General features: G+C 37.8%; 1 protein-coding gene across 1 annotated transcript; it reads right to left on the minus strand.

Moving 5' to 3' along the window:
* Positions 1–961: 961 nt before the first annotated feature.
* Positions 962–9,080, minus strand: LOC107039601 (nose resistant to fluoxetine protein 6). Its single transcript, XM_015259314.1, has 14 exons — positions 9,008–9,080; positions 8,382–8,645; positions 7,371–7,615; positions 6,168–6,358; positions 5,967–6,067; positions 5,392–5,619; positions 4,996–5,203; positions 4,266–4,434; positions 4,107–4,186; positions 3,941–4,036; positions 3,731–3,860; positions 2,150–2,330; positions 1,940–2,082; positions 962–1,157 (listed from the first exon to the last, which is right to left on the minus strand). Exons 2-14 carry the CDS (start codon positions 8,617–8,619, stop codon positions 1,035–1,037), a joined length of 2,133 nt encoding a protein of 710 aa, XP_015114800.1. The 5' UTR covers positions 8,620–8,645; positions 9,008–9,080; the 3' UTR covers positions 962–1,034.
* Between the last annotated feature and the right edge of the window lie 187 nt (positions 9,081–9,267).

Raw genomic sequence — 9,267 nt, forward strand, 5'->3', positions numbered from 1 at the left:
CTCTCTCTCTCTCTCTCTCTCTCACTCTCTCTCGCTCTCTCTCTCTCTCACTCTCTCTCTCTGTCTCCTCTCCTCACTCTCATTGTACACAAACAAAAGACTATGAGGATGCACAAATTCATCACAATGCAATAGATCTTCGGTTATTTTCCGCAGTGGTTGGGAGCGGTAGTGTGGAACATTCTTTTTCTGGAGCTGCTCCGTTTCGGCGGACGGAAAGAAATGAATGAAAAAGAAATCGGTAGGATCGTAGCTCTTGCCGCATATCCGTCCCCTCGCGGTCTCTATTTGGAGTGTAAGAGCGGGGAGTGCTGACAGAGCACAGATTCCGAGGCGCTGATAGGGAGTTTCCGGAGTTTCCTGTGCTGACCCATCTCGTCTACATCCTCTCGTGATTCTCTTGGCTCGAGAGAGTATCTTCCAGACGATAATAGGGCTTCACGGGGGGGGGCAGTACGGGCCACCCAGCAAATCGGCGGAATTACTTGAGGCTGATGAAATTTTTCATCACGGAATTGATCTATCCGAGACTAGTTGCTATTTTCAACACCCAACATTGCTTATATGGAATAGTTAATTATTAATAGTTAATTATTAATAGTTAACTATTGCTTATAAGCAATAGTTAATTTATCTTCGTGTACAGTCATCTGTGAAACCATTGATTTTATATAGAGGAAGGTGGGGGCAAAGTGGAACATTTATCCGTCCAAAATCCCAATACCTCTGTTTATTATGAACAAAGATATCAATATTTAAAGTGGATCACAAACGTTTCGTTTTTCGTTCCGCTCTCCCCTACGTAAAATATGGATTCGCCAGCACTCAGTCTGAACTTGTTATTATTGCACTAGTTAATTACTTTATCTAGGGCAGCTCGTAGACTATCAACGACACGAATCAGCGTCGTCAATATGTTTTCATTGATCTCCCTCTCCCGGACAATTGTTTCCACTCGTAATTTTTCAGTTCAAATAGTGACGTTTATTTTTACTGCATTGTACATCTCATTGAAATATGTAATGTGAATAACGTCAAGTCTTCCTCCGCGCCATATAATAAAGTTTTATAAGGTTCATATAGGGCATTTCGAACAGCAGTGTGTGTATGTATGCAAAGATGAAAGTGGAGGCGATAAATCCCAAGAAGAGAACCAGCTGAAAAGAGATACAGATTGTCATCAATTGTGCTAATCGAAGAAACCGCGGACAGATATTTTCTTCAATTTGGTGCAATACACGAGAAAACTGAGTGCTTTCAAGACCTCTTGATTTAGATTATCAATTATTTTACTATTTTTGCTTCCGAGTTGAAGCATTGTTTTCGTCAAATCTAAAATTTAAATTTTTTTGGGTCAGGATGACTAATTTTGATCTCAGAAGTTCGAATATGCTGTTTTTAGATCATGTCCGTATGTATGTGAGCTTTTTTTTCCGAGTTTTTCCACGATTATTCAAAAAATAATCATCGAAATCTTTTAAATTATCGCTTAAAATATTCGTTTGGATGTTATTTCAGTCGATTTTGAAACTAGTGGCCATCGCATTATTTTCTTGGAAATTGTAGCATTATTAGGGAGCCAATCTTGGGCCGACATTGGTCCGACCCTGGGCCCACATTGACCCAACCCTGGGCCAACATTGGTCCAATCCTGGCCCGCAATTAGCCCAACAATGGCCCGACATTGGTCCAACCATGACCCGACATTGGCCCAACTCTGGCCCGACATTGACAAGGTCAAGTCACAGTCAAGTAGGTTTGACACAAAAGACCCTTGACTAAGACACCTAGAATATTTAGAATACAGGTCTTAATGTCTCAATCTCAGACACTATTTTCCAGTGAATATTCTACAACTGGAACTTTTCCAAATTTTTATGTTCCAAAAAGAAAATAGGAAAATCGCACGAGATATCGATCCGCAGCGATGGAGACTTACGTTTGGTATGAAGTCGACGTGAAGGGGTAGCTCGCCGCTCAAATAGTAGCTTTGTATGATCAGGGGATTCAGGAGGTAAGCGCAATACGTCAGCTTACTCCCTGGCATCCATGCTTTGAAAGAGAGCAATGAATTGATAATTCCTGGGAAGCAGACGAATGAATGAGAAATTGAAAAAATTAAAGTTCATGATTGGAATGTGAAGCTCACCGCCATAATTATTCAAACATGCAAATACAATCCATCCAACACCAATGGACCAAAGTGTTCGAAATACGGCGACAAAAATGGCTGCCGGGATGGGGGAGAAATAGAATTTTCTGTCGTATAACCCGAAGACGGCAACAATATTGCAAGCGGCACCAAGTGTCCATAATAACCAGACGGTTTTCTAAAGAAGAAATTCAAAACAGAATATTATTCACAATATTCATTGAAGAAATCCCCGAAAAAAATGGATTCAACAAATAACAAATCCGGAAAAGTACACTGGTAGATCGGATTAGTTATTGTTAACGAATGGATTTTGGTTGGGGGTTAGGGTCTATTCGGTCCCACCAAATGTTCATTCGTTAATAGTTAACGAATGTATGTTTGAGGAGGCTTGATTGACTTGACTTTCGCCATTCAAGTGAACCATTCGTTAACTATTAACGAATATTCATTTGGTCATATTCACCTCTACCATTCGTTCATAGTTAACGAATCTCATTTGGAATAAATGAATCATTCTATCAGTGTATGGGAATAGCAACATTTTTGATAAAACTGAAATCTTACTTGGAAAAAAGTTGCTAATCTGAACGAAGTACTTGGACATCTTTAAATATAGTTGAGAGAAAATTTAACTCGAAGTATTTTTCACAAATGCGGATCGGATAATTACCTTATTTAAGTTATTTAAGTTAACGAATGGATTTTGGTTGGGGGTTAGGGTCTATTCGGTCCCACCAAATGTTCATTCGTTAATAGTTAACGAATGTATATTTGAGGAGGCTTGATTGACTTGACTTTCGCCATTCAAGTGAACCATTCGTTAACTATTAACGAATATTCATTTGGTCATATTCACCTCTACCATTCGTTAATAGTTAACGAATCTCGTTTGGAATAAATGAATCATTCTATCAGTGTATGGGAATAGCAAGATTTTCGATAAAACTGAAATCTTACTTTGAAAAAAGTTGTTAATCTGAACGAAGTACTTGGACATCTTTAAATATAGTTGAGAGAAAATTTAACTCGAAGTATTTTTCACAAATGCGGATCGGATAATTACCTTATTTAAGTTACTTAAGTTAACGAATGGATTTTGGTTGGGGGTTAGGGTCTATTCGGTCCCGCCAAATGTTCATTCGTTAATAGTTAACGAATGTATATTTGAGGAGGCTTGATTGACTTGACTTTGGCCATTCAAGTGAACCATTCGTTAACTATTAACGAATGGTGGAGGTGAATATGACCAAATGAATATTCGTTAATAGTTAACGAATGTATATTTGAGGAGGCTTGATTGACTTGACTTTGGCCATTCAAGTGAACCATTCGTTAACTATTAACGAATGGTGGAGGTGAATATGACCAAATGAATATTCGTTAATAGTTAACGAATCTCGTTTGGAATAAATGAATCATTCTATCAGTGTATGGGAATAGCAAGATTTTTGATAAAACTGAAATCTTACTTTGAAAAAAGTCGTTAATCTGAACGAAGTACTTGGACATCTTTAAATATAGTTGAGAGAAAATTTAACTCGAAGTATTTTTCACAAATGCGGATCGGATAATTACCTTATTTAAGTTGACCTTATTCTTCATTTTGAGGACCAAGTAGCTTGTACCTAATCCAACCATGTAAGGACCTATACGAAGCCATGGTAGTGCGTATACACCGGTCAGAGAATGAAAAAGTTCTTCTATACTGTTAAGAGAATATCCGGAGATTGAATGAGTAAATCGCAGATCACCAGAAAACAATCAAACAGTAATTTTTTCACTCACGTGGGGACGTATTCTGTAGTGTAGACTGTATATCCTGTGATTGTGAGTGACGAGAGGATGATTATAACGGAAATCCCCACGGAGGTGTACAAATATCTGAATATTTGAAGGAAAGAGAACAAAATTAAAAAATCAGTAACATGTATGAAGAGATTTTTTTTCTCACTTTCTGGAGATCAGTAACAGAATTGTGGCGACTATGAAAAATTGCATATCATCTGATAGGTACCAACTCCAACTGAGGCACTGCAAAATAAAATATACTATTTGCAGTAATTATTTTCAGGGACAGAAAAGTTGAGAAAGAAAAAAAATTGCCACTTACTGTTACGTCAATGAATGGTGGGATGTTATTAATGTAGAGCAAATTTGCCCACCAATTTTGAGAACAAGATTCTTGTAGTTTGTCATATGTGGAAAATTGGGACGTCAGATTGAAATACCCACCAGCCATTTCTGCGAAACCGATGACCATCAGGTAGGGTGGTGTAAGTCTGAAAGGAAAACGGTAAATACGCAGATGAATGGAGAAAAAAATGGAAGACATCTATCGAGATACGCGGTAGCGTATGGGTCGTCAAGATGATCGAACGTATCCGAGGGTTCGATATGCATAACGATATAACAATGGTGGAGACTCCACGGCGAAATTTGACCCGTTGCAGTGCCAAGTACCCGAGACGTATCGATGTGAAGAGAGTGGGGGGTGCCCAAGTGTGTTAGTGCGCTACCAGGAAAGCCCTGTGGCGCAGGCACACCACTGCAAAATGGCGAGAAGTGGGGTGATGCCTGGATGGAACTAGGTTGCATCCACCTAGTTCGATCCCATCGAACGTCGAGCAATTAAAATTTAAGAGTGATATTAACGAATTGACTACTTAATAATTTAAAGGGGTAATTATAATTTACGGATATGGCTTTCCCTGATAATCCCATAAACAGAGATTTATGCCGAACAAATATGTTCGAAACAAGAATTGCATTGAAGTAATATCAAATGCATCACGTATTTTCAATAAATTTCGCGTAAACAAGATACAAAAGTCCACAAATACCTGATGAATCGTTTCACAGTTGCCTCGATCAGTTCTGTTAATTGAAATCCTTTCGGTGGTTTGTCAGCATTCGGCTTGTTAGTCTTCAGAAAAATGTATGCGACTAAGAATCCACTCAAAAAGAAAAACGTGTCCACAGACAAAGAGCCATTACTGATTATCTGCGATACTAATTCCATGCCCAATCTATATTGCCATCTGCTGTTATCTAACAGATTGTAAATCTATTAAAATTATGTTTTTGGTCTTCGGAGAAAAGGGTTATTTCCAGGAGGGGAAGAAAGGAAAAGGCGTTCCCAGAAGAATTTCGGAAAAGAAGTAGAAAATGAATATACATGAACAGTAAGTTATGGAAAGAAAGAAAAGCAGAAAATAACACAAAAGAAATGGTCATACCAGTTGCTTTAAATCCATACAACACTGTATGGACTATTAGAACCCATCCCATACTGAAAAATCTGAGACCATCTAGACAGGTCATTTCTCGTTTGTCGGACGTATCGAAGATGAATTTTGAATTTGTGTAAGCCGAGAAAGATAATACTACTGCTCCAACTGCACTAGGACGACTGACAGGCGGAGGCGGATTCGAAGGGCCACCATTTTCCACGTTCAATTTCGGACCTGAAAGATGGCAAATATCAATAATAAGCGTCAGATCAAAGGGTCAAAGGGTCAGATCAAAGGTCTAAATGAGGGTCACAAGGATCAGAGGTTTATAATGAGGGTCAGATTAAGGATCCAAATAAGGATCATGAGGGTCAGAAGCTTAGGGTCATAAGAGCCGAAATAAGGGTCCCTATATATCTCTCTATATTATGAAAATCCTAATCGACTTCTGGTGATGAAAATTTGGTACTCGAAATGAAATTAGCGTCAGAGTATATGAGGGTCAGAATGAGGGCCACAAGGGTCAGAATAAGGCATATGGGGGTCATATGGGAATTATATGTTTATAGACATTCACTCACCAGGACCGCATAATTTATTTCTCTCAAGTCGTTTCTGATGGACCCGAAGATCATAACACGTACCAATAATAACCATCAATAGCGTCACTAGCAGGATAACCCTATCGATAAAAACCAAACCGGTTTAGCGTAAGTAAATGTGTGCAATGGTAATTCAGGATGAACTGCATTATTCAAACATCAGAATATATGGATCCGTACCCTGTAGCAATGACTCGCCAATTCACGTACATCGGGTCATTTCTGAGATCCTTGACGGTCAGAAGAGTGAAGTCCATGCTGTATAAGTTACCAATTGATAGTTCTCTTTCTCTAAAGATCTTTTCTAATATCGTACTCAGTTGCTCGCTACGACATATATCAGGTAAACATAATCCCAATACTATGACATCCTGTAATCACACAGATAAAACGAGTTTCTGAAATTTAACAAACACAATTAGATTTTTCTTGTGACTGAAATTTCAGTCACACACGCACGAAAAAATTTAATAGAAAAACCTATCGAATTCGGTAGAAAATTCTATTGAATTTCTATTAAACTTTCTGTTAGTTTTTGGCTGATTCTATTTTGACATCTTCAATAGAAAACATTTAATAGAAAAACTCCACAGAATTCGATTTTTCTATATAACTTATTCTTTTCACATATTTTCTATAGAATTTGCTCGCCTCAAATTTTCCAAGTTTTTTTCATTTTATTTTTCTTTTCTTCTCATCAAGAAGATCAAACGAAAAAACTTGGAAAATTTGAGCCGAGGAAATTCTATAGAAAATATCTCAATAGAACAGTTCAATAGAAATTCAATAGAATTTTCTAACGAATTCGATAGGTTTTTCTATTAAATTTTTTCGGCCGTCATCTGAATTTTCCATGTTGTGAGTTTGAATTCAATTTCAAATGAATACGTTCACTAAATTTCTCATTCATCTTGAAAATTCAAGACAATTGGATTTTTCATGTTAAACAATCATTGATTTTTCAATGAAAGCTTGAATTTTCAATAAAATGTGTATTATAGATTTAAGAAATCTCTTTCTTTACCATGCGAGGACGAACTTTTCCTTCATTTTTCTTTCGAGCGCAATTATTTGGGAAATTTACATTTCTCTCTGTTCAATAATGGGATTTTTCGAGTCTTGCCTGACGAGATGTACAGATTTATCTACCAGATGCAGTTTTATTCCTCTTCGAGAAATTACAGTTTATAATCCCCCACGTTCACCGACCAAGCGAAAATAAAAAAATTTTATCCTCTTATTTTTAACGATTGGCTCTTCGAGTTGAGGTGTTTCGTCTGTCGATCGCTGGGGGGAGGGGAGGGGGTGAAACGTAAGGGGTGTCCTATTGTTATTGATGAGATTCTTTCGATCTGAATAAACAAATGATTGAATTTTTTTTACCTCATCAAATAGTCTTTCCTGGTACTGCACGGTACCGTTATGCGTGAACTTGGCAGCGAAATAATGCACGAGATAAGGTGGAGTTTCCTCCTCTGGATTTCTGTACAAGGTAATATTCTCCATGTACTTAGGGTTCAGTACTACAGGCTCGGGGTTGTTAGTATCGTGGCACTGGGATTGTGATCCTATCCAAAAATTATTTCCGTAAACGAAACCGGGCTTTGGCGCTCCACTGGCATCCAACACTGAAATCATGATTTTTTTAATACTTCATGGAATAGTTTATTCTACCAATCTGGAAGTGCTTTCTCCAATGGTTATTATTATTTCTCTATATTATGAAAATCCAAATGGACTTCTGGTGATGAAAATTTGGTACTCGAAATTCCGACTCCAAAAATAAAGGTCACTTGGGTCAATGTAAGGGTTGTGAGGGTCAAAGTAAGGGGCTTGAGGGTCAAAATGAAGTTCATGAGGGTCAGAATAAGGGCCATAAGGGTCATGACGGTCAGAATAAAGGTCATGAGGGTCACAAGGGCAGAATAAGGATCACGAAAGACGGGTTATAAAATATATAAAAACGAAAATGAATGGCGCTGCGCTCATTGAGTGGGCGATCAAAGGAAGAAAAAGAATTTCTTAAAATTATCAAAAAATTCAGACCCTCATGATTTTTTATCTGCTGATCCGTACGTCTTTCCCAAAGAACGAGAAATAATGTTTTCAATGAAAAATATCGGCGCCCCTTTTTTCGTGGGACAATGCTCAATTATTTTTGTATTTTATTATTCTTAGCGATGCAGATGACATGAAGGTGAGTCGTAAGAACAAAAAGTTGAATGTCGCGTATTAATTGAATATGCAAAGAATACAATGAATGACTTTGAAAAAGTATTTATTGGCCGTTCGCATTTCAAGGTAGTAGTAAAAGAAGTCGTAAGCGACGCTTATTGCCCCACGCAGGTATTATATCAGGTATGAGGTAATATAAAAAATACGATGGGTTCTTACTTCGTAAACTCCACAACTTGCGATCGTCAATACCTTCCCTCAACTTTTCCAATTGATATCGACATCTGCTCGAAGCTGGGAGTAAATGGGCATTTTTGGCGATAGTGTAGGCTGGCATGGTGCGTTGTAATACATCTCCATCATTTCCTGAGATTTCAGTGGACATGGAAATGACTAGGAATGCTGTGAAAACGACAAAAGTCGTCATTTTCGTCTGCATCCTTATGCCCACCAGCATCGTGATTGAATTTCAGTGAGTTTTTACTGAAATTTTGAAATTGATTTATTGCGACATTTTCTAAAGGAATTCCTTGTCGTAATTTCCCCAGTTTCTCGTATGAAATAATTTAATAGAAAATTCTGTTGGAATTCTCTAGAAATTCTATGGGAGTTGTCTCCCCCTAACGGGTAAAAATGTATAAAAAATTTGTTGAAATCCCAAACTTGTTGCAAAACAATCGCTTGTTAATTGGTCAAATGAGCCGTATTTAAAAAGATTTAAAAAAAAAAATCCACTCAGCTACCGGATTCAGCACTCATTTCGACACGCCGGAATCGAATCACTCAATCCCATGTTAATACAAGAGAAACGAATATATTCCAAATTGATCCGAACAACTACGCACCTCAGGGACGGAACGTATACTCCCCTCGTGCTTGGCCGAACAACTACGGCTGGACTCGTCGCATCTTCACATGATGTATTTGAAATTATAGCACGAAATGTATGTAGAACTCGTCCTTGGTAAGAAAAAGTTGAACTCTTCCGTCATATGGGGATCTGCTTGAAGCAAAAATGACAGACTTACCTTTTTCCTGATGGTCGACAAAAAATCACGTTGATGTATGCAAAGTCGATAAAAAAGGAGAGCTGATATTAATTTCT

Source organism: Diachasma alloeum, unplaced genomic scaffold (genome assembly GCF_001412515.2).
Source record: "Diachasma alloeum isolate Michigan unplaced genomic scaffold, Dall2.0 Dall_scaffold_00302, whole genome shotgun sequence".
NCBI lineage: Eukaryota > Metazoa > Arthropoda > Insecta > Hymenoptera > Braconidae > Diachasma > Diachasma alloeum.

Coding starts and splice junctions, on each gene's coding strand:
- LOC107039601 (XM_015259314.1), bottom strand. CDS start 8,619: ATGCTGGTGGGCATAAGGATGCAGACGAAAATGACGACTTTTGTCGTT. Junction 5,620..5,966: donor AAATAAATTATGCGGTCCTG/GTGAGTGAATGT, acceptor GCCATCTTTCAG/GTCCGAAATTGAACGTGGAA. Junction 5,204..5,391: donor GTATGGATTTAAAGCAACTG/GTATGACCATTT, acceptor ACAATCTGTTAG/ATAACAGCAGATGGCAATAT.